The following is a 25,490-nucleotide window of genomic DNA, read 5'->3' on the forward strand; positions in this document are numbered from 1 at the left end:
GTTAAGAACAGTTTCAGGTTAAGAAAGGACCTCCGGAACGAATTAAGTACTTAACCCGAGGTACTACTGTATGCAGAAGTTTAACGTTTTTATAAATCTGAATGAGCACATTTTCTTTTTCCTTTTGTGGGAGGGGGACAGTTCCCAAAAGACGGAACACTGAAACTTTGTTTTACAAATGACACAAAAAAATAACCTTCAGTTATTTACCTTGCAATTGCTACTATCTCTGAAGGTATAAGTCTACAATGTAACTTACTTGGAACTTCTGGGAAAAGGACATACTTTCTGTCTCCGACATCAACCTTGCTAACTTCTTTTCCTGAGCGTTCAGCCAACTCAAGGTCTGGTTGACTTTCCCCTGGGAAACAGAACAGAAAGTTGCCATTTTTGTTTTCTTTTTTATCACTCCTCCTGACAATTGCAGTTTGCACTGCTGCAAGAGAAAGCGCCTTATCAAACATATTCCCAAGGCTCTTTCCCCTTGCAAACTGCTTCAGTGCAAACCTTGGGAAACAAACGCAGCAATCCAACAGCATTTTGGAAGAGGTTTATTAGCTTTGCTTTAGTTCTGTGTTGCTTTTAATGCACATCCTGGTTTTTTTTTGTAAGTCGCTTTGAGCGACTTTTTTTGTAAAAATAAAATAAGATAAAATATAAAAGACAAATGAGTTCAAACAGAACAACGATTTCCTGCGGCTCCCCGTTTGTGGAAGGCTCTCCCCAGAGACTCACGACTAGCACCTTCATTTTAGACTTTTGGGAACCAGGCAAAAACATTAGCCTTCAACCAGGCATTGCACTGATTAACATCCTATATCCTTTTAAATGTGTTTGTAGAAGGGGTGGGTGGGTTATTGGTTGCGTTTGCTTTTATTATGTACTTTGTGTTTTTTATATCGTCTTTTTATCCCCAGGTCAAGGTTAAGGGCCAGGGAATATTACATCTGCAAGAGCCATCTGTGCTATGGGCTACTCTTCCCCCCCCCCTTTTTATTTTTTATTTTATTTTCAATCAAAATTACAACAAAAATTACAAACACTGAAATAAAACTATACAAACAAGAAAGAAAAACAGAACACAAAAGAGGAAAGGAAAAAAGAGCACACATCTACAAATAAAACCATATCTTCATTCTAATCTAGTCATTACATAAAGGTAAAGGTAAAGGTACCCCTGCCCATACAGGCCAGTCGTGTCCGACTCTAGGGTTGTGCGCCCATCTCACTTAAGAGGCTGGGGGCCAGCGCTGTCTGGAGACACTTCCGGGTCATGTGGCCAGCGTGACGAAGCTGCTCTGGCGAGCCGGCACCAGCGCAGCACACGGAAACGCCGTTTACCTTCCCGCTATAAAGCGGTACCTATTTATCTACTTGCACTTAGGGGTGCTTTCGAACTGCTAGGTGGGCAGGAGCTGGGACCGAGCGACGGGAGCTCACCCCGCCGCGGGGATTCGAACCGCCAACCATGCGATCAGCAAGCCCTAGGCGCTGAGGTTTTACCCACAGCGCCACCTGCATCCTCTAGTCATTACATGCATATACACATATTGACTTCCTTCCTTTGTTCTAAGACCTCAAAAATTTTACTCTTTCTAAATTGTTGTGTCTAATGTACCGTATTTTTCGCTCTATAAGACGCACCAGACCACAAGACGCACCTAGTTTTTGGAGGAGGGAAACAAGAAAAAAAATATTCTGAATCTCAGAAGCCAGAACAGCAAGCAGGATCGCTGTGCAGTGAAAGCAGCAATCCCTTGTGCTGTTCTGGCTTCTGGGATAGCTGCACAGCCTGCATTCGCTCCATAAAACGCACACACATTTCCCCTTACTTTTTAGGAGGGAAAAAGTGAGTCTTATAGAGCAAAAAATACGGTAATTACCTCTATCTTTATACTTTTTACATCATTTTTCTTTTTATTTAACCCTGCAAAGCGCCATTCATTACATACCTACATGCTTACTCCAGAACAATGTTTTTTCATAGTCTTTAGCGCATCCCCTTTCTTTTAATAATTTCTGGTCCGATTCTCCCTTTATGAATGCAGTGAGTCTTGCCAGATTCGGGCTGCTCTTTTTTGGTCCAAGAGCTACATCACCCTTAAGCCAACCCTCCAGGTTGCCAGCAGTGGGCGTGACCAAAGGGGGTGTGGCCACCCCGCACATTTCCCCATGCACGCATACCCAGGCAGACACACAAGCACACATTCCATTGATCTGTGCAGATCAGCTGAGAAGGGGGGGTTCCTTTCCTTGTTCCATTCATCAAATGATCAATCTGACAATCGATCGGGAAGAGGGCAAGTCCTACCCTCTCAGGTTGTTGGGATTCCTGTAACCACAGCACTGGGTCTACTATTTATTCGTTTACTGGCAGAACCTTGGGCACCAGGGGAAAAAATGTTTTGAGGGGTGGACAGATCAGGCCCCAGACCCGGGGTCAGCTTCCCCTGCTATAGGGATGCTTAGTGATAACTCAAGACTTTGTATTCCAAAGCAAACAGGGAACATATGAGGCTTGGTCCAAAAACAAAACAGGTCGCCATACCTGCATCTCATCTTCAGCCACAGGTAGACTTTTGAAATACTGCAGAAACTGAGCCACGTATGTCATGATGGATTTCTCATCTGGACTGACGACATCAACATCTGTAAAATGCCAGAAGCTATTAAACATCTCAGCACCCCAGAGGGTCTAAAGGGAATGAGGCGGTCTTTCAGATACAGTGGTACCTCGGGTTACATACACTTCAGGTTACATACGCTTCAGGTTACAGACTTCGCAAACCCAGAAATAGTGCTTCAGATTAAGAACTTTGCTTCAGGATGAGAACAGAAATCGTGCTCCGGCGGCACGGCGGCAGCAGGAGGCCCCATTAGCTAAAGTGGTGCTTCAGGTGAAGAACAGTTTGAGGTTAAGAACAGACCTCCGGAACGAATTACCATATTTTTTGCTCTATAGGATGCACCCGACCATAGGACACACCTTGTTTTAGAGGGGGAGAACAAGAAGAGTTTAGAGGGGGAGAACAAGAAGAGTTTGGATTTGATATCCCGCCTTTCACTCCCTTTAAGGAGTCTCAAAGCGGCTAACATTCTCCTTTCCCTTCCTCCCCCACAACAAACACTCTGTGAGGTGAGTGGGGCTGAGAGACTTCAGAGAAGTGTGACTGGCCCAAGGTCACCCAGCAGCTGCATGTGGAGGAGCGGAGACGCGAACCCGGTTCCCCAGATTACAAGACTACCGCTCTCAACCACTACACCACAAGAAACCCCCCCCCCCCTCTGCTCAGTGCCCCTTCAGCGAAGCGGCAGGAGAAATGGAGCCCCTGAAGCCTTGCACTCCCGGCTTCAGCAAAAGGAACCTGAAGCCGGCGGAGCGCAGCGGGAACTCGCGCTGCGCTCTGAAGGCTTCAGGCGGCTCTTCCTGAAGCCTGGAGAGCGAGAGGGGTCGGTGTGCACTGACCCCTCTCGCTCTCTAGGCTTCAGCGAAAGAAACACGAAGCCTCCGGAGCACAGGGGGAGCGCTCCCTTTTCGCTTCGGAGGCTTCACGTTGCTATCGCTGAAGCCAAGGAGCCTGCATTCACTCCATAGGACGCACACACATTTCCCCTTAATTTTTGGAGGGGGAAAAGTGCGTCCTATAGAGAGAAAAATATGGTAAATACTTAACCCAAGGTACCACTGTATTTGGGGCCGTTTAACACATGTCCATATGAAAAACACACTAGAAAACATGTGAAGTAAGTTGCCTGTATTATGAAAGCACCTGCTTGGTCATATTTATTCCCATTTACAGATTTTGGTACAATTCCCCTCCCCTCTAGCACATTCATATTGAAAACATATTGGGGAAAAAATCTATGCCCATGAAAACACAACCGACACTGTTATGACTGGAGACACTTTGTTCTTGGGCACAATGGAAGGTTTACCGTCAGGTTCAAGCAGCCGGGGTATGTTGAGTTCTGTCTCTGCAATTTCGAAGGCCTCCTCCAGGTTCTCTTTGTTGGGTCTATCTTTCGCTCTCTCCACGTCTACCAAGTCCGGCCTCAAGGCGTGAATGATGGCCAAGAATGCCAACCCATTCCTCCAACTGGATTTGAAGTCTGCAACGCTGATGGAGCCATGCCTGTGCCCAAAAACACCCACCCACCCAAATGTCTCTTCGGTTATTCCTGTAAGCAGTGGCACTGTGCTGCCAACCATGTAAGCAACTCCCCCTCCCACCAGCACCCTATTTTTACAGCCTGGCACAAAGCATAACACTGTCTCTTAACCAGTTAAGGGATGGGGAGCAAACTGTAGACCCACAGGTGCCCTCTCCCCACCCCACAGGGGTAAAAACCTCCCTTAGATCTGCCTTGATTTAGAATTACATCTGCACCGAGGTTAACCCAAGACTCATGCTAACCAGGGTTCCCCCAATTAACCAGAGGCTGAAGTGAGTTCAAAAACGCTGGTTTGGGGGAAAACCTTGAAGGCCTTAAAAGGCGGTTAAAGGTAAGAGCCCCTGACCATTAGATCCAGTCATGACTGACTCTGGGGTTGGGGCACTCATCTCGCTTTACTGGCCGAGAGAGCTGGCGTACAGCTTCCAGGTCATGTAGCCAGCATGACTAAGCTGCTTCTAGCGAACCAGAGCAGCGCACGGAAACGCCGTTTACCTTCCCGCTGGAGTGGTACCTATTTATCTACTTGCACTTTGACGTGCTTTTGAACTGCTAGGTTGGCAGGAGCAGGGACCGAACAACGGGAGCTCCCCCTGTCGCGGGGATTCGAACCGCCGACCTTCTGATCGGCAAGTCCTAGGCTCTGTGGTTTAACCCACAGTGCCACCCGTGTCCCTAAAAGGGGGTTAGACAAGATTAATGGAGGACAAGGCTACAAAAGCCATGTGATATCACTAAAGCAGAATTAGCTCTACTGCTAATGCACAATTATAGTATCTAAGAAGTGTTGAAGAATATACCTGCCCTAAATGAGCAGTCTGGCAGGGAAGGGGCTCCGTTTTAAGAATGGGAGCCATTATATTATACTTTCCGGCCGGTGGCAAATCTATTTTGAGGCAATTACAGATAACATTTGAGAGAAATGTGCCCGGTGACTTCCTACAGCACATTTGTTTCCTAGAAAATGCAGCCATGCCGAGAGAGGCAGGAATGAGTCAGAATGAGTGCTGACATAAAAATGGGTTGTGTATTGTAGATATGCAGGAAGGAGGACAAAGGCTAAGGCTGGGGACCGCGGGGTGAAATCAGCGCTCTCACTTGTTCAGAATGTCAGGGTTTGTTGGCAGAGTGGCCAAACTCACTTGGGGAGTGAAAACCACTTAACTTGTCAGACTTTCTCTTTGTTCTTTGTCCTGCTATTCAACTCCACTGCTGTTGAGGAAATCAACTTAAAAGTCCTTTGGCTAGGCTAAAGAAAGCTCTTTGGCCCCGCTGACCAGCCTGCAAGATCAGGCCGCTCTCTTTGGGGAAGAGCTGTATGTAGCTCAGCGGCACAGCACACGCCTTGTCTGCAAAAGGTCTATGAACTACGGTTGGTCGCCGTCAAGTGGCCTGCTAGGAATTTTCCCAAATGGCAGATTGGCACCAGCCACTTGGTTTTCGCCTACCTCGTAGCAAACCGTCACAACTCTTCGGTTTTGACAGTTAGGCATTGGTGGGGGTAAGGCTCTATGGTTATGCAAATGAAGGGGGAAGGAGTGCCATCACCTTCCCCAAAACAAGGGTAGCCCGGTAAAGGATTCCGGGGGGCGTGGCCTTGTCCTAAGCCTAAGGAGGTGTGGGCCCACGGCACGTCCCCACGCGGTGACACCAGGGGGAGGTCCTTGTTGACGTGCCTCAGTAGGACTCCTCCCACTGGTGATTAACCCTTCCGGCCTTGGCCGGTTAATAGATAGGACCAATGCATAAAGCCAATACCGCTCAATTCCTGTAATCAATAAAGTTGTGGCCTAATTCGACCCATTAGCCTGAACTCGCCACGCAAGGGAAATGAAATGAATCTTAAACTTTGGAGGGCTGCTGTGGATCAATGCAAGGCAGGTTTCTGTGTTCCTAAGCATCACAGATTTGTGCAGAAAACAGGATGGAAAGGGCTTGCAAGCGAACGCATGCAAAAGCGGCACGGACTGCAGATGGACTGATTTGAGTGTTGAATTGTTTCTTTAAATGTAAAGGTTCATCATTGTTTTACCCGATGTGTATATCTTTAAGGGGCCAGAGCAAAATAACGAGATCCAGCTTTACAGCTGTGAAACATAGCAGGTGCTGCTGAGTTGCATTGATTAAGCTGTGTCAGGAATTGGGTGTAGTATATAAGGAGCAGCACCTAGCTCTGCCATTACCCTGGGGGATGGGTTGGTGGTTGGGTCTGGTTTGGTTGTTAATGTATTTAGTGTAAATGGAGTTTTTCTTTTTCTTATTAAAACCTTGTTTAAGTTATTTTTGAGTCCCCTTTTAATGCATGGTCTCCCCAGCAAGCTCTCTGCAGCGTTACTATACTGCAAAAAGCCAACATTGAGCAACCCTACATACGTGGCGCACTGCTCCTTGGCCCACAACAGAAGAGCCTTCTTTGCGGACATCTTCCACCGTTCCTTCGCTTTAGCATTTCGCTTCGCCGGTGGGCTTGCTGTCGGCGATGAGTCCACAGCACTCGAACTGTCCGGCGAAGGATGACCGTAGCCACAAGCAAGAGTCTGGGCTAACTCTTCAATCTACCAATGAAGAATAGAGGGGGGAGAGGGAAAGGAATAGATTTATTCCACAGTCAATGATAAGAACCAGGGTAAAAGGCAAAGGTAAAGGGACCCCGACCGTTAAGTCCAGTCGTGAACGACTCTGGGGTTGCAGCGCTCATTTCTATAGGCCAAGGGAGCTAGCGTTTGCATTAAACACCCACAAAAAAGCAAGACAGATAATCATTACAGTGGTTGCCTATTAACAAAATGAAACATTAAAAAAGGTGCAAAGTGCTGTCTGTCACCACAGAGAAGTCATCAAGAGATTACTGAAAGTCAAAAGCAAAGAAGAACTGGCTGCCAAATCCCTGCTGTCCCACAGCACGGGGACCGGCGACACTACAGTAAATGCCCAACTTCTAGTAAGGCCTCTATAATGTAAAGGTAAAAGTACCCCTGACTGTTAGATCCAGTTGCGGATGACTCTGGGGTTGCGGCACTCATCTCACTTTACTGGCTGAGGGAGCCGGCGTTTGTCCGCAGACAGCTTCCAGGTCATGTGGCCAGCATGACTAAGCCGCTTCTGGTGAACCAGAGCAGCACACGGAAACGTCGTTTACCTTCCTGCCAGAGCGGTACCTATTTATCTACTTGCACTTTGACATGCTTTCAAACTGCTAGTTTGGCAGGAGCTGGGACCGAGCAATGGGAGCTGACTCCGTCGCAGGGATTCGAACCGCCGACCTTCTGATCAGCAAGTCCTAGGCTCTGTGGTTTAACCCACAGCGCCACCCGCGTCCATAAGAACTAGGGTACAAAGTCCTAAATCAGTGACAGACCTTGGGGTCTTGAATTTCAGCAGCGCCCTGTGCGGGAACCAAAATCTGGCGCACACAGCCCTGGTCTTCCTTAACTCCCAGAACCCTTAATAAACTACAGTTCCCAGAATTCTTTGGGGGGAACCAAAGGCCTGTTAAAAGTGTTAGTTATTCAAATGGGGCATGGTATGTTGGTCATGTGGGATTTGATTTGCACATCAAGGCAACTTTAAAATGAATGAAAGCTGTGAAAACTGAGATGGTACAGTCCTCTCCTAAGGGCCATTTCACCTCAAACGCCTAGGCATAGCTTTTCAGATGGCATGATCATCGCTCTCCTCCCCTGACACACTGTTTGGGGGGGGGTCTCCTTGCCTCCATCCCCTGAGCCAATTTTGGCAAAAACTAACTTGGGAAATCTTTCTTCCAACCTTGATCAGCTACTCACGTGAAAATGCAATATGATTGTCCAAATCAGGCCAAGCACAATGGACGGTTTGCCTTCAATGATATCAGCAACATGGATGTTGATCAGCTTGATCTGGGTAAAGAAGAATAACTGTTATGTCTGAGCCCGGCTTCGGCTGGGGAGGGCGGGATATAAATAATAATAATAATAATAATTAATAATAATAATAATAATAGAACAAAGAGAAGGGAAATGAAGCACTGTTTTAAAACAGCTCTTGTGGGATGTTTAAACCTGTAATGTTGTGTATTTGTGTATATTTGTGTGTGTGTGTGTGTGTGTGTGTGTGTGTGTGTGTGTGTTTAATCACAACCCAACAAAGGAGTTCAAAAAGAAGAAAAAATATGGTATATACTGGACTTCTATGAAAACATCACAATCCAAATCCACCTCTAGCCATGTACAACAAGTTGTTTCTTGTCATTTATCTCTTTATTTAACACAACCTCTATACTGTTTTATTGTTGTTGTTGTTGTTTAAGTCTCTAAGTCTAAGCCATGAGTAGGCAAACTAAGGCCCGGGGGCTGAATCCGGCCCAATTGCCTGCTAAATCCGGCCTGTGGACGGTCCGGGAATCAGCGTGTTTTTACAGGAGTAGAATGTGTCCTTTTATTTAAAATGCATCTCCGGGTTATCTGTGGGGCATAGGAATTCGTTCATTTCCCCCGCAAAAAAAATATATAGTCCGCCCTGCCCCACAAGGTCTGAGGGACAGTGGACTGGCCCCCTGCTAAAAAATAAATTGCTGACCCCTGCTTTAAACAGTTTACAAAAAATATAAAATTTTAATATTATGGATAAAAAAACCAGTTAAAAACAGGTATTTAAAAATAAGCTGAATGATGAATAAAATTGATGGTAGCTAAAAATAAATAAATAAAACTCATGTAATTTCTATGGTGTCTGGATAGACAATTTTGTTTTCCTGAACAAAAATGTTGTAAGCAGTTGCTGAACAGAGTACAATGACGGCACCCGCCTGATGTCAATAGGCAGGGAGTTCCAAAGTTTAGGTGGTGCCGAAAGTCCTTGCAAAGGTTACCGTATTTTTCGCTCTATAGGACGCACTTTTTCCCTTCCAAAAATTAAGGGGAAACGTGTGTGCGTCCTATGGAGCGAATGCAGGCTCCTTGGCTTCAGCGATAGCAACACGAAGCCTCCAAAGCGCAGAGGGAGCGCTCCCTCCGCACTCCGGAGACTACGCATTGCTATCCCTGAAGCCTTTGGAGCGCAGTGGGAACTCGCGCTGCGCTCCAAAGGCTTTGCAACCTTGCCGTCGCTCCCAGACCTGTTTTAGGGGCTGGGGTCGGGGGAAGCCAGAGCTTCCCCCGCCCCAGCCCCGTGGCTAAAAATGAAGCCAACACAGCGAGCGGAATTTTTTTCTTGATTCCCCCCCCCCTAAAAACTAGGTGGTCCGGTTCGCCTTATGGAGTGAAAAATACGGTAATTAATACCCAGTTTGCCAAGCTGCAATCCAGCAAAGTAAGTTACCAAAAAAATCATTATTTGGTTGATAATGTAAAAGGTGTGTGTAAGCTGCAGAGAGCTCATAGTGAACCTAGGTTGCTCATTCATATCTATAAAAGTGTGCATAAAAGTATCCTCAAGACCAGACTTATGGAGTCCTTTCAGCTCTTGAATTGACTGTAGTTGGGATCTATAACAAACGCTTTAGTGGAATTTCCTGCTGGAAAAAAGTATAAAGCAAAACAGCACATCCAGTTCTGTTCTAAAGCATTTTAGTTCTGTTCTAAAGCATCTACAGCTTTGCTTCAAATGTGCTGTTCTCGTCTTTTTTTACAACACTTTGGTACCCGAGCAAACTCAAAACCGTCTTTGAGGCTGGAGTAATACTGACCGATCTGTTCTTTAGGAACGTCAATGCATTTTCAATGTTGCTTCTGCACTGGAAAGTGTTCGATCCTTTCTCACGTGGCTGGAGGGAGAGAAAGAGAGGATACAAACATGGAAATTCAGGCTCCAGATTACCAATTTCAGATTTTGAATGGCTCTTCTCATGTTCTTATGTTAATTTCCCAGAATATATTCTGCTTTTGTGGTTTAGAAATTTCAGCAATTTTTTGAGAGTGGGCGAGGAAGGAGTTGATAGAACACACTGTGGGAAAAGGAGGAAAGTGTTGAGACATTTCCAAGCTTCTCCTAGCATTCTTAAGAGCTAGAAACTTGGGGTGTTTTCTTGAGCGAAAGTTCAGAACCTCAAGATCCTTAATTTGGTGCAACAAAACTGAGTTTCTGTCTGCATGTCAAACTCACACCAGGCCCAAACTGCAATTTGCCACGGAACAGGGAAAGGAATTCAAGCATGAGGACTGATGGGCAATAAGTAAGTTCATGGTTTTTTTAATTGACTTTAAACAAAAAGAACCCCATGCAATGGGGCTACCTTACCATTTGTTGTCCTGAGAGGACCTCCAGCAGATCCAAAAGCACATGTCCCTCCCCGATGTCCGTATACAAGTCCGAGACAAAGGAAGGTGGGGAATGCTGTAAAAATATTTATCGTTAAGCAACCTTTCTTATTCTAATATTTATAAGCTATACATTCAAGGGGGGCATAGTAAGGCAGAATACGACATAGAAACCTAACACTGCAATAATAAGAGCAGTCAAAATAATAATAAGAGCAGTCAAAAACACCAACGGCATATCAATAAACCGGCTGGTTAATAACAATAATCCACATTTTGTTGGGATACTGCCAGGGAGACAAAGCCATCATGCCTCCACGTCAATTCCGGACGATCCATCAATCTCCCGAAGAAACGCAGTATCAGACAATTAGCGACACAAGCCTCAGAAACAGCTGTCCACATTCCAAAGACTTGTGCACGCCCTTTGCAGAGTTCGCACAACGAAAGAGGAGGGAGAAAGGTTGTTTTCTGCTGCTCCAGAGAAGCGGACACGGAGCAATGGATCCAAACTACAAGAAAGAAGATTCCACCTAAACATTTGGAAGAACTTCCTGACAGTAAGAGCTGTTCGACAGTGGAATTTGCTGCCAAGGAGTGTGGTGGAGTCTCCTTCTTTGGAGGTCTTTAAGCAGAGGCTTGACAACCATATGTCAGGAGTGCTCTGATGGTGTTTCCTGCTTGGCAGGGGGTTGGACTCGATGGCCCTTGTGGTCTATTGCAACTCTATGATTCTATGATTCTAAGATGCACTCAGGAGAGCAATATCCTAACACATTCTGCTGTCTGAACTGTACAGGTTTCAAAACAAGTCTATCAGAAAGCTGGCAGTGATTGCTGCCAGGCCTCTACTGGCAAGGGCACAGCCTGCCACACTAATGGCTCAGTAACTGGTGAAAACCAAGCAAACCCAGTATTTTTTCTTTTGGGGGGGTTTAAAAATGCGGTGACAGTACTCATATCTTGATAAAAGTGATGTTGGGTGAAAGATCACTGAATTTCAGGGGGTTTGACCAGATGAGCCACATGGTCCAATCCAACTCTCAACAGTTCTGTGATTTTATGGAAATACTGAAGAGCACCATCATAAAAAATCTGCAAGTACTGCTCTCTCAGAAAAGCAGTACCATGTTGAATGGAAAACGAGTGAGGTCCCAGTGCCTGATTTACGTATTAGCTAAACGAGCTATAGCTTAGGGCCCCACTCTCTTGGGGGCCCCAAAAAAATTAAAAGGGGAAAAAACTGGATGTACATTTCCAAAATGTAAGAGAAAAAACAAATAAAATAAAACCTACATACAGCAACAGTGTTTTGTGTTGTGAAGGCTCCTATGATGTAAGTAATGGGCACCGCCTGCTAGCCTGCTCCCTAAAATATCACTGGTTTGCTATTATTTCATGTTATAGCAAGTTTCTAGAGACTAGATTATGACTCTTTGTAAACTGTGTTTCTATTGCCACATGTCAATGTGTTTGCATTACTAACTTTGTTACAAATAAAAAATCATTTTAAGTTAGACCTTAATAATTATTTCACTATTAATATACTTCTTCTTAATTGCATTTCAGTTCAACAATTTGATAAAATACATATTTTGTTATGTGCAAATGGCTTTAGATACCTATTAGGTCCATAAATTACCATACAGCATATATTCAACACTAAAAACAGCGACAATTTGTTGTTGACAAAGGACAGCTGGACATATAAAGGGCCCCATTACCTTCAGTAGCTGAGGGCCTCATCAAACCTAAATCCAGCCCTGGTCATTCCCTTACCTTTTCCAACTGCGAGTTGATCCAACTTGTGAAGGTCCTCTTTTGCGTGTTCTCCTGCTCCACTATGTTAAAAAAAACAAAACAAAAAAAAACCAAAAACAAATTGAAGAATCACCCATGAACGGAGAAGATAAACATACAGTGGTGCCCCGCAAGACGAATGCCTCGCAAGACAGAAAACCCGCTAGACGAAAGGGTTTTCCGTTTTGGAGGTGCTTCGCAGGACGAATTTGCTATGGGCTTGCTTCGCAAGACGAAAATGCCTTGCGATTCCTGGGGGTTTTTTTCCCCTCCCAGCCTTTTGCCCAAGCCCCTAAGCCGCTTAACAGCTGTTCGCTAAGCCGCTTATCAGCTGATCTAAGCCGCTAATAGCCTTTTAGCAGCTAATCCGCTAATCCCTTAAGCCTTTAATAGCCGCTAATAGCCTTTTAGCAGCTAATCCGCTAATCCCTTAAGCCTTTGATAGCTGCTAATAGCCGCTAAACCGCTAATAGCGCTAATAGCGCTAATAGCGCTAATCCGCTAATGGGCTTGCTTCGCAAGACGAAAAAAAACGCAAGACGAAGAGACTCGCGGAACGGATTCTTTTCTTCTTGCGAGGCACCACTGTACTTTTAAATAAAACTTTAAAGCAGGTCTGCGGAACTTGTGAGAGCCAGGTGTGGCAGGAAAATACTAACTTCCTCCTTCTCTGTGCCTTGTGATCTGATACCTGCTCCTCACACACACTTCACAAATTGTGGAACAACTGTAATATTCCCCCCCCAAAGCTGTTACTGAAAAAGCCCCTTCCTGCAGCTCTTCTGTGCACTGTTGTTAAAGTTGTCTTGTTTCTTAATGTAAATTTAATAATTGTAAGATGTTGCTTCAATTTTACATCAACCGTATTATATATTATCACATTTTTCCGTACTGAGAATACCCACAGTTGTCATTTCACCAGGGCTTAAAAAAAAAATTCTAAAAAAAATCAGTACATGAAATATACTCGGAGTCTAGAGTGGATTTCAAGCTCTTTATACAGCTCATAGTGGTGAGAAGGAATGGAAGTTCCCCCACAATATCTGCTTATATACATTATTTACACAATGGGCTGCACATGATTGGCTAATTCCAGATTCTCCTGTAGGCCAATCAGGTTGCGGATTCACTTCCACCTGGAGATGGATTGGGTGGCTCCTGCAGACCAATCAGACTGCTGCATTGTTCTAGGACCAATCAGACTGCTGCATTGTTCTAGGACCAATCAGACTGCTGCATTCTGAATCCTATTGTTCTAGGACCAATCAGACCGCTGCATTTTTGGACCCTATTGTTCTAGGACCAATCAGACTGCTGCATTTTGGATCCTATTCAACTCAGTACATAACAGTACAAAAAAAGGCCACCAATTATACTAGGAAAAAAATCAGAATTGTTTTCGTTTTTCCCTCCCAAAGCCAAATTTGTTGACAAAGGACAGCTGGACATGTAAAGGGCCCTATTACCTTCAGTAGCTTAGAGCCTCATCAAACCTAAATCCAGCCCTGATATAGACAGAAGTTAAGCTATCCCTGTCCAGATAGGGGCGCAGCTGGACCACCAACCAAAGCTGATGGAAGGCACTCCTCCCCCCCAAGGCCACCTGAGCTTCAAGCAACAGGAAGAGGATCCCGGAGTACCCCCAAGCTACGAACCCACTCCTTCAGAGGACGTATAACCCCATCAAGAGCAGACCATCTCCCACCCATCTGGTCTAGGGAACCAACCACCAACAATGCCTCTAGTCTTATCTGGATTGAGCCTCAGTTTGTTGCCTCTCATCCTGAAATGGAATTCCCTTTCAAATCAATGGGACCCAGATTCAACCGACTTGGGTTTCCACCACGTACAACACAAGCTGTAATCCGAAACACACTTGAAGGGAAATAAATCCAATTGAGCTCAGTAGGGCTTACCTCAGACAAAACATGTTTACAGAGTCTGGCTACAAGTGTCTGCTCCTGATAATCAATAGCGCTTAAAGTATTTTACACACAGAATTGGAAAGACCTTCTTAAACGCTTTGCTAGCTAGACTGTTGTCAGAGAGCGTTGTTTAAAAAAACCTCCAGGAAGTCTTGAGGCAGCTACTGAGGTTTGCATTTCATTTGCATGTCGTCAACATTTGTTATGCAAAGGACTGCAAAGGATTATCCTGTTCCCAGTTCAAAGCAAAGGATTAAATTATTAGCGAAGCAATTCTCGGCAATAGAAGCTGGAAGTTCGTGTTTGGTCTCTGGCATTCGGGGCCTGCTGCAAAATGGACTTTTCAGTCCCAAAAAAGGAAAAACACCCTCACCTGCTATTCCACCCACTGGGGTAAAAGATACAGGTAACAGTATCACCTCTACATCTCCCTGTGGGTGGAAAATCAGCTGGGAAGGAGAAGGTGAGGTGGGAAATGGCTGGAGGAGAAAGGGTTAAGCAGCCCCTCCACTGCCATTGCCGTTGAGATAATATCCACAGGCCTCCTTTCCAGGGAAAATGTTATACAGGATGTAATTGTAGATAAGAGACATCACCTTGCCAGCAAAGGTCCGTATAGTAAAAGCTATGGTTTTCCCAGTTGTGATGTATGGAAGTGAGAGCTGGACCATAAAGAAGCCTGATCACCGAAGAATTGATGCTTTGGAATTATGGTGATGGAGGAGACTCTGGAGAGTCCCACGGACTGCAAGAAGATCAAACCTCTCCATTCTTAAGGAAATTAGCCCTGAGTGCTCACTGGAAGGACAGATCCTGACGCTGAGGCTCCAATACTTTGGCCACCTCATTAGAAGAGAAGACTCCCTGGAAAAGACCCTGAAAGATGGAGGGCACAAGGAGAAGGGGACAGCAGAGGACGAGATGGTTGGACAGTGTTCTCGAAGCTACCAGCATGAGTTTGACCAAACTGTGGGAGGCAATGGAAGACAGAAGTGCCTGGCTTGCTCTGGTCTATGGGGTCACAAAGAGTCGGACACGACTAAACGACTAAACAACAACAACAATTGCAGATAACATATTGTTCCTTGGCCTTCTCTTCCGAGAGAAGAGAGAAAAGAATAGAATGGGTTGTATCCAAGGCAGCGCTACATAAACATTTTATCAGCACAAAGATTTCTGAGTGAGCTATGGAATGTTAACCCCTCTTCTCCTCCCCTCTGCCCCCCTAAACCAGGTGTGGAGGACCCCCTGGTCCTGAATGGGGTAACTGTGGCCCTGAAGGACCAGGTCACTTCTGGAAAGAGGCATAGAGAGCATGGCTGCGTACCCACCTTGATGCACATTTAAAGCACATTTCCTCCACAACAAAGGATCCTGGGAACTCTAGTTTGTTAAAGGTGTGGGGAACTGCAGCTCTGTTAGGGGTAAACTACAGCTCCTAGTATTATTTTGGTGATGCAATGCACTTTAAATGTGTGGTGTGGATGTGACCCAAGTTGCAGGGATGCGGGTGGTGATGTGGTCTAAACCACTGAGTCTCTTGGGCTTGCGGATCAGAAGGTTGTTGGCTCAAAACCCCGCAATGGGGTGAGTTCCCGTTGCTCTGTCCCAGCTCCTGCCAACCTCGCAGTTTGAAAGCACACCAGTGCAAGTAGATAAATAGGTACCGCTGTGACAGGAAGGTAAACGGCGTTTCTGTGCGCTCTGGTTTCCGTCACAGTCCTCCGTTGCACCAGAAGTGGTTTAGTCACGCTGGCCACATGACCTGGAAAGCTGCCTGTGGACAAACGATGGCTCCCTCGGCCTGAAAGCGAGATGAGCGCCGCAACCCCAAAGTTGACTTTGACTGGACTTAACCGTCCAGGGGTCCTTTACCTTTTACCTTTACTTAGCAGGCAATCGAAACAAAATAAAAAAATTCCTTCCAGTAGCACCTTAGAGACCAACTAAGTTTGTTATTGGTATGAGTTTTCGTGTGCATGCACACTTCTTCACGAAAGCTCATACCAATAACAAACTTAGATGGTCTCTAAGGTGCTACTGGAAGGAATTTTTTTATTTTGTTTTGACTACAGCAGACCAACACAGCTACCTACCTGTAACTTAACGGGCAATGTTGATTATTCTGGGTTTTCTTCCCTGCTCTCTCCTTGGTCTTAGTAAGTTATAAATTATAATGTACATATATGTGTGTGTGTGTGTGTGTGTGTAGGTATGACTACGCAGAAGGAAGTCCTAGCAAGTGTAAGGAGACTTCGTTCTCCTAAGTAAGCATGCAAAGGATCGCAGCCTAAGTCAATCACCGAAATTGCTCGTCAGTTCAAACAGCTGACTCAGCAGGCAAGCAGAAGTGGTACCATCCAGCAATCAATTTTTATCTATCTAGGGCATTTGATGCCATTTAAATAATCACTGCAGCTGCTCCCACACCACAATTCATTTTCGGCACAGTTATATTACTCTTTCCATTCTGCAACTACTCCAGGGCTTAATAGTTTTCTACAAAAGCTCAGATCCTTCCGTCATGTGATTCATTAAAAAGGACTTTTTTATGACTAAAGGACAGATGAATGGACCCTTTGTGTCAGGCGATTTTAATAAGGCTGGAAATGACCTTGGATTTATCTTGCCCTAGTTGTTTTCACAATGTAACCGACCTAAAACAAATACATTCCATCTCAGATTCATGCAGCTCTCCCTTTGCTCCAGCTCAGGATCAGAGGCAAAGCACAACAGATCAGGCTGTGCACCTGTCCATTTAAAAAGTGAAATTAAAGAAAGATGACGTTCTTCTCCTTCCCTCGGAGCTGGACCTCAGTGTCCGGGCTGGACGATGGGGCTGGAGACGCTCCTTCAGGTATAAAGGGCCGAGGACGTTCAGGGCTTTCCCATACTGAGCTGTCCCATCTTATGCAGTAGCTGCACAATGTCTAGCTTTTATTGAGTGTTTATTCTGATTTGTTTTGGGGGCAGTTATAGGACAATGAGTATTCATCCTTTTTTTTTATTGCAAGGTGTTTACAGGGTATTCCCATTATTCATTCGTTCATCTCACGCGTTTCAATGCATCAAATAACAAGACCACCTTTTAAAAAAAAATACAGTGGTACCTCGGGTTATATACGCTTCAGGTTACATACGCTTCAGGTTACAGACTCCACTAACCCAGAAATATTACCTCAGGTTAAGAACTTTGCTTCAGGATGAGAACAGAAATCGTGCTCCAGCGGCGTGGCAGCAGCAGGAGGCCCCATTAGCTAAAGTGGTGCTTCAGGTTAAGAACAGCTTCAGGTTAAGAACGGACCTCCGGAACGAAGTAAGTACTTAACCCGAGGTTAACACACTGTAGGTGTGTTAGGGCACCAGAGTGGCTCAGTTTCCATTTAACTGCACCAACCTACAGTTCTGATATGCATAGGAATCACTCCGGCAAAATATTGACATTCTGGAAGTTCCTGAAGCCATCACTGCTGCTAAACTGAATTTGGGACTTTTTCCTGTATCGTGTGGGCTTCTAGAACTGCATAACAATTCCCCGCTAAGAAGGCGAGAGAAAAAGGCCACAGAACAACATCCATCCTAATCTGCCACACGAAGATTTGCAATTATGCCCTCTAAGAACTGACGGAATGGAAGTAATGTTTTGTGATCTTGTTATTTCTGGAGCCGGGCCAATCTGACAACACCACAAGATCAACAGTGTGATGTAACCTCAACTAAAAAATAAAATAAAATTATTCCGCTTTTTCACCTAGGGGCACCCACCTTCGAAAACAATGACTTGGTTTCAACTTTTCCAACACGCGTTTCGTTTTCTGCTGTGTGTTCTCATTCCGCCTTCTGGGATGGAGAACAGTAGTGCCTGCTTCGCTAGCTAACTTCTCTCAATGCCTGTCAGAATTGGCACCCGATCATGAGAATTAAATAGGTTAAGAAGGGGGAATTACGCACTGGCAATAGTGTGCAAATTGGATCAGAGCGCATGGAGAGTAAATCCAGCACAGGCTTGCTCACACCTGCTGCCCCCCCTCCCACCTCACACCCCCCCTCCTCTGGCACGCCAAGGCTTAGTAGCCATAGGAACAGGAGGGAGGAAGGTGTTTGATGGACGGCTTATCAGTCCCTACAATCCCGCAGCCACTCACTCCCCTGGAGAACTCTTGCAGGACAGCAAAAATCCAACAGCTTGGATTCGAAAGCCCTGCCTGCACCCGTAGGGCTAAAATTCCCAGAGTTCCCTGGGAAGAGGGATTATCCAGCTGGCGAATGGGGAAAGACTCTTACCTGGGACTCTAGAGGCCCCCTGCCACTCAGGGTAGGCCAGGAGTGGGGAACCGTTGGCCCTCCAGCTGCTGAACTACAATTCCCATCAGCCCAAGCCTGGGCAATGGCGAAGGGGGATGGGAGTTGTAGTTCAGCAACATCCGGAGTATGGTTTCCAGATTTTTTTCAATGAATCCGGGGACACTTTTTTTAAAAACTGAGTAGCAACAGGGAGTCAGTAGTGGGGATGGTGAAGCAAAAGACCCTGGGCCCAAGCACATATGCATATTATATAAAGGTGCATAGCCCTTCTTTCACACCCTGTGAAACATACCGTATTTTTCGCTCTATAGGACGCACCAGACGATAAGACGCACCTAGTTTGGGTGGGAGGAAACGAGAAAAAAAACTTCTGAATCCCAGAAGCAAGAACAGCAAGAGGGATGTGGCTTCTGGGATAGCCTCTTGCTGCTCTGGTTTCTGGGATAGCCGCTGAAGCCTCTCCCGGGCAGCGGGATGAAGGCTTCCCCTGCCCAGAAGAGGCTGCGTGTGGGTAAGCTGCCCTCTGTACCTTCCCTCATCTCCCGCAAGAACCGCGAGCTCTTTAAAGGGAGCGCGGTTCTTGGGGGCTTTTCTGGGAGAAGGGACAGAGCCGCACGCTCTGTCCCTTCCCCTCACTTCCCACAAGAGCCGCACGAAGCCTCCGCAGGGCAGCGGGGAGTCTTCATCCCCATGTCCTGCGGAGGCTTCTGGGACAGCCCCGAAGCCTCCGGAGGGCTGCGGGATGAAGGCACCCTGCTGCCCTGCGGAGGCTTTGCGCAGCTAAGCCCGAAGCTAGAACAGCAAGACGGAGCGCTGCACAGCACTCCCTCTCCCTGTTCTGGCTTCTGGCTTAGCCGCGCAGCCTGTCTTCGCTCCATAAGACGCACACACATTTCCCCTTACTTTTTAGGAGGGGAAAAGTGTGTCTTATAGAGGGAAAATTCGGTAAATGTGCAGAGTTTTTAAAAAACTGGGCAACGGCGCACCACCCATCCATGACTCCTGAGCCTTCCCCAAACTCCTGCCCCCTTCTCCCTTTGTTTTGACAGATCTGGAGGGCCTAGGGAGTCGCGGGCGGGTGGCCGTTGCTGAGGAGGGCTGCAAGGGAAGCGGTTTCTCTTCCAGGCAAGGTGCAAAGCCCTTCTTTCGCACCCTGTGAAACATAAATGCGCAGAGTTTTTTTAAAAAAACAACTGGGCAACAGCTGGCTGCCCGCGACTCCCCAGCCTCCCCCGATCGGTCAAAACAAAGGGGGCAGAGGGAAGGATCTGTACCGCCGGACGTCCCCGGTTTCCCCTTGGCAGTGGCAGCGGCAGTCAGCAGCCCGGAGCCAGCCTGTTGGCTCTGGCTGGCTTCAGGAGCTGTTCGCTGCCATGGCGCCCGCCATTTTTCCTCTCCGGAAGTCCCCATATGATGTGTTGCATGTCTCCTGGGGACAGATTTGCGAATCTGGGGACTGTCCCTAGGGACATCTGGTAACCCTAATTGGGAGGGCCAATGGGTCCCCACACCTGGCACAGACATTAGTGATCTGGACAATCCAAGAAGAAGAAGAAGAAGAGTTTGGATTTGATATTCCGCCTTTTCACTCCTCTTCAGGAGTCTCAAAGCGGCTAACATTCTCCTTTCCCTTCCTCCCCAACAACAAACACTCTGTGAGGCGAGTGAGGCTGAGAGACTTCAGAGAAGTGTGACTGGCCCAAGGTCACCCAACAGCTGCATGTGGAGGAGTAGAGACGCGAACCCGGTTCCCCAGATTACGAGACTACCGCTCTTAACCACTACACTACGCTGGCTCTCTCAGTCTGGTTCAACATAAGGCAGCTTTCTGGGTATGCTTCTGTTCTGAGAAGCAAGGCTGAGAGACCCAGGCCCTGCTATGCAAGGGAAAGTGTCATGTCTGCTTTGCTCCACCCACTTTTGCTGCCGGCCCCGCCCACCGATAGCATGCAGCCCCAGAAGGCCTAGAATCGCAGAGTCGGATGGGACCACGAGAGTCATCTAGTCCAGCCCCCTGCAATGAAGGAACATTGTGCAGAAAGCAGGGCTCAAACCCCTGACCCTGAGAGTCGGTGTCTCACGCTCTACTGACTGAACTATTAGGCATGAGAGAATGCAGCCCGAAGCCAAGAAGGGTTCCTCACCACCACCCCATGCAGGGTGAAAGCATGAAAAGGCTCGTTGAGAAGTGCTGAAGGGAGAAGGCACTTCCACAGGTGCAGCAGGGGGAAATTAAGGTTCCCAAGAGGTAGAGCATTAGACTCTCCATTTCAGGGTCATGGGTTCGAGTCCTGACCTCTGGGCAAAAAAGATTCCTGCATTGCAGGAGGTTGGACTAGATGACCAAAGTGGCCCCTTCAATCTGTACGATGCTATGATTCTATATAATCTAGAGCAGCGGGGAGAAGCCTCAAGCCTTCTCAGCTTCTCTATGGACTTTGGACTGCAGTGGTACCTCGGGTTAAGTACTTAATTCGTTCCGGAGGTCCGTTCTTAACCTGAAACTGTTCTTAACCTGAAGCACCACTTTAGCTAATGGGGCCTCCTGCTGTCAACTTGCAATATCTGTTCTCATCCTGAAGCAAAGTTCTTAACCTGAAGCACTATTTCTGGGCTAGCGGAGTCTGTAACCTGAAGCGTATGTAACCTGAGGTACCACTGTATTCTCAAGCCTCCACAACTCTCCTTGCCACCTCCCTCGACTGTTCTTGCCTGGCTGATATAGGAACATAGGAAGCTGCCTTAACAGCCAGACCATTAGTCCATCTAGCTCAGTGTTGCCTACACTGACTGGAAGCAGCTCTCCAGAGTTTTAGGCAGCAGTCTTTCCCAGCCCTACCTGCAGATGCTGGGGGTTGAACCTGAGACCTTCTGCGTGGAAAGCAGATGCCCTCACCCTGTGTCTTTGAACTCTGATAATACCTCTTGTTTGCAGAGATGGAAGATTGCGGGGGGGGGGGGAGATGCAGAAACTAACATGCTGTGCAAATGTCAAATTTGCACCCATTGCTATGACCACTTGTACCTCGGGCCCTGCCTGCCCTCTGGCAAGCGGCCCCCAGAAAGTTTCTCAGGAGGCAATGAGGCCCTCGAGGTGAGAGCAAATCCATGCTCTGTTGGAGACTCTGCCTCATTCGCTTAGGAGTAGCCATCGCTGGGGAAGTGAAACTGTGTCTGTGTACAGTGGTGCCTCGCAAGACGAAAAGAATCCATTCCGTGAGTCTCTTCGTCTAGCGGTTTTTTCGTCTTGCGAAGCAAGCCCATTAGCGGATTAGCGCTATTAGCGGTTTAGCGGCTATTAGCGGCTTAAGGGATTAGCGGATTAGCTGCTAAAAGGCTATTAGCAGCTTAGTGCCTTAGAAAAAGGGGGTGGGGAGCAGAAAAAAAACCCCAGGAATCGCAAGACATTTTCGTCTTGCGAAGCAAGCCCATAGCAAATTCTTCCTGCGAATCACTTCCAAAACGGAAAACCCTTTCGTCTAGCCGGTTTTCTGTCTTGTGAGGCATTCGTCTTGCGGGGCACCACTGTATCTACTTTAGCCATGAGTTCACATGATGAGAATCCCACCCTCCAGCAAATCCTTTCACCTAGAAACCTAGCCTGCCAGGGTTGCAAGCGAACCACCTACTTTTCTACCTGCACGGAGTTTCCGTTGCTGCGTTGATTTGCAAGAGGATGAGGCCACAGAATCAGTTCCCTTCGGTATTTTTTTGCATTCCTCAAGCTGGTTGCATAGCAGCCCAGGAGAATTCAGAAACATGCTGTGACTCACTATGGAATTTGTTACCTGTTTCCCCATCCCTAAGTCTTATCTCTCTATTTCTGTTGAAAGAGGAGGGTGCGGTGCCCTTTGTTGGCAAAGGAGCCACACCTGAAACTATTTACCTTTCTTGAAAAGGAAAGGAAAATCTGGTATTTAAACAACGGCGGAGCTGATACACCAGAGCTAACAGATTCGGGGATTGCTGTTATTTGTGCAGGGATTTGAGCTATCATCTTGGCCAAAGAGTTTGATGTTTGGCCTTGGCTTAGATGAACATGAGTGTGTCGGAAGTTTTAAGTGTTTAAAGAAAATCAATGCCAGAGAGAATAAAAACCGGCCTACTCCCACCCTTTCAAAAACAGACAGAGCATCAAACCCCGTCAATCAACAATACTGTAATAAAAACCCATGGATAAAGTACACTGGTCCTCTATGGTATTCCTCAAGCAGTAGAACATTATCTTATGTCTCAGATTTTTCTCAGGATGCCAATCAAGGCAGAAAATACAGGTGCTGGATGGGCAAAGCGTGGTGCAGTGGTTAGGACACTGAACAAAGACTTTGGGAGGGAAAGGTAAAGGTACCCCTGACTGTTTTGTCCAGTTGCGGACGACTCTGGGGTTGCGGTACTCATCACGCTTTATTGGCCAAGGGAGCCGGCGTACAGCTTCCGGGTCATGTGACCAGCATGACTAAGCCATGTCTGGTGAACCAGAGCCGCGCACAGAAACGCCGTTTACCTTCCTGCCGGAGTGGTACCTATTTATCTACTTGCATTTTGAGGTGCTTTTGAACTGCTAGGTTGGCAGGAGCAGGGACTGAGCAACGGGAGCTCACCCCGTCGCAGGGATTTGAACCGCCGACCTTCTGATCGGCAAGCCCTAGGCTCAGTGGTTTAACCCACAGCGCCACCCATATCCTAAGACTTTGGGAGACCAGGGTTCAAATCCCCACTGAGGCACAAAGCTTGCTGGGGTGACATTGGACCAGCCAGTCTCTCAGCCTAGCCCGACCTCACACGGCTGTTGTGAGGATAAAATGGAGAAGGGAAAGAGCCACATATGCCACCTTGGAGGAAAGGTAGGATATAAACATAATAATAAATACAGTCATACCTTGGTTTTCAAACAGCTTAGTTCTCGAACATTTTGGCTCCTGAACGCCGCAAACCCGGAAGTGACTGTTCTGGTTTGCGAACTATTTTTGGAAGCTGAATGTCTGACGGGGGCTTCTGCAGCTTCTGATTGGCTGCAGGAGCTTCCTGCAACCAATCAGAAGCCGTGATTTGGTTTCTGAATGTTTTGGAAGTCGAACGGACTTCCAGAACGGATTCCGTTCATTTTCCAAGGTATGACTGTAGTCTGAAATGCTTCCTAACGGAAATGCTCTTTGGATTAAGGGGATCGAGGCTGCAGGTTCGATCTCTGTAAGGGACAGCTGCAAATTCCTTCATTGCAGGGGGTTGTCCCACATGATCCTTAATGTCCCTTCTAACTCTATATTCTATGAGATATCAATCTATGAGTGTAGCCACTGCCCGTCATAGTTGTGGATGTGCTGCCTAGAGGACTAATATAAACTGATATAAAACAGTTTCATCTGTTTGTACAACTTTGGAGAGAAATGGTTATTGTTGCTCAGTTTATGTTCAATAATAATAATAATAATAATTTTTTATTTATATCCCGCTCTCCCCAGCCGAAGCCGGGCTCAGAGCGGCCAACAACAGTAAAATGATACAGCATTCTAAAATCATTTCATTATAAAATTAATTCAAATCAGATTAATGGCAACCATTGGGCTAGAGTTCTGTGAGGATTGCCAAAGGAGGGGGTCAGGCTGTGCCCTGGCCAAAGGCCTGGTGGAACAGCTCTGTCTTGCAGGCCCTGCGAAAAGATGTCAAGTCCTGCAGGGCCCTAGTCTCTTGTGACAGAGCGTTCCACCACGTCGGGGCCAGTGCTGAAAAGGCCCTGGCCCTAGTTGAGACCAATCTAACCACTTTGTGACTTGGGACCTTCAAAATGTTTTTGTTTGAGGGCTGTAAGGTCCTCCATGGGACATACCAGAAGAGGCGGTCCCGTAGGTACGAGGGTCCTAGGCTATATAGGGCTTTAAAGGATAAGACATTAGGAAGAACTTCCTGACAGTTAGAGCTGTTCGACAGTGGAATTTGCTGCCAAGGAGTGTGGTGGAGTCTCCTTCTTTGGAGGTCTTTAAGCAGAGGCTTGACAACCATATGTCAGGAGTGCTCTGATGGTGTTTCCTGCTTGGCAGGGGGTTGGACTCGATGGCCCTTGTGATCTCTTCCAACTCTATGATTCTATGATTCTATGATTCTAAGACCAGCACCTTAAACCTGATCCTGTACTCCACCGGGAGCCAGTGCAGCTGGATAGCACCAGTGCAGCTGGTATATATACATGCGCATGAAGTTTCAGCTTCAACCCAGCTCCCATCCCAAGCCCCATGGGTAGCATCAGCATGGATGTGCATAGACACCAGTCTTTATAATGATACACTTTTCTGTTTCGGGGGACCTCTTCCCATTGCTGCAGGGAAGAAATCCGAGACACACAGTTCCCAGGACAGTGCTTTGCATCTTGTTGACTCTACCCGAGAATCCCAAGGCTGGGACAACACTAAGGTTCTACAACTTCAGAATTAAATCACAAGCATTCCAGAGCATCAAAATTTCCAGGGCCTTTTTCTGAGCCAAACATGCAGTGTGTCCCTCCAGGCAAAGAGGGTGCTGGAGTTTTTCGTTCAAACAAGGTAAAAGAGAGAGAGAGAGAAAGAGCGTTTGGGAAGATGGGTTGGCAGACAAGAGCTTGTTTTGATTGGTAGCAAGGAGCAACAGTGATCGAGGTTGCAACACGGCCTGAGCAAAGACGTTCCCTTGACAGTGGCTTGCAGCAACAATGGAATCTTGCAAAGGAAAACATGAAGGAGCAGCGATAAAATCTGGCCCTCCAAAATTCAACAGTCGTGAGCTCTGGGAGACCTCTGCGTTTTACAAGCATGCTTGAAAAACCTCTCAAGCAATTGTTACCGGAGCTGGCGGGCCAAGGGGAATGAAACCAAGCAGATGTCCATGTTAGCCTTGCCAGCTGACCATCAATAATGCCCTGGACAGCTCTTGGATTTTTAACAGCCGCCTGATCCTTTGTTGTGCAGATGGATGGCTCAGGATGAGACATAAAATCATAGAATTGCAGAGTTGGAAGGGACCCTGTAGATCATCTAGTCCAACCCCTTGCAATGCAAGAATATGCCGCTGCCCCATATGG

At 46.8% G+C, this 25,490-nt stretch overlaps 1 protein-coding gene across 1 annotated transcript in view; it reads right to left on the reverse strand.

The window, feature by feature from the left end:
• SYNE2 (spectrin repeat containing nuclear envelope protein 2) overlaps positions 1-25,490 on the reverse strand; it is a 256,839-nt gene that overhangs the window by 209,427 nt on the left and 21,922 nt on the right. The window contains exons 3-10 of the mRNA XM_083432892.1: positions 12,189-12,250; positions 10,390-10,485; positions 9,839-9,916; positions 7,959-8,051; positions 6,547-6,728; positions 3,937-4,133; positions 2,549-2,649; positions 260-361 (exon numbers count right to left, since the gene is read on the reverse strand). Coding sequence (XP_083289018.1) covers positions 260-361; positions 2,549-2,649; positions 3,937-4,133; positions 6,547-6,728; positions 7,959-8,051; positions 9,839-9,916; positions 10,390-10,485; positions 12,189-12,250 — 911 coding nt within the window. The remainder of the gene's footprint in view (positions 1-259; positions 362-2,548; positions 2,650-3,936; positions 4,134-6,546; positions 6,729-7,958; positions 8,052-9,838; positions 9,917-10,389; positions 10,486-12,188; positions 12,251-25,490) is intronic.

Source organism: Podarcis tiliguerta, assembly GCF_965153285.1.
Source record: "Podarcis tiliguerta genome assembly, chromosome: 1".
Taxonomy (NCBI): domain Eukaryota; kingdom Metazoa; phylum Chordata; class Lepidosauria; order Squamata; family Lacertidae; genus Podarcis; species Podarcis tiliguerta.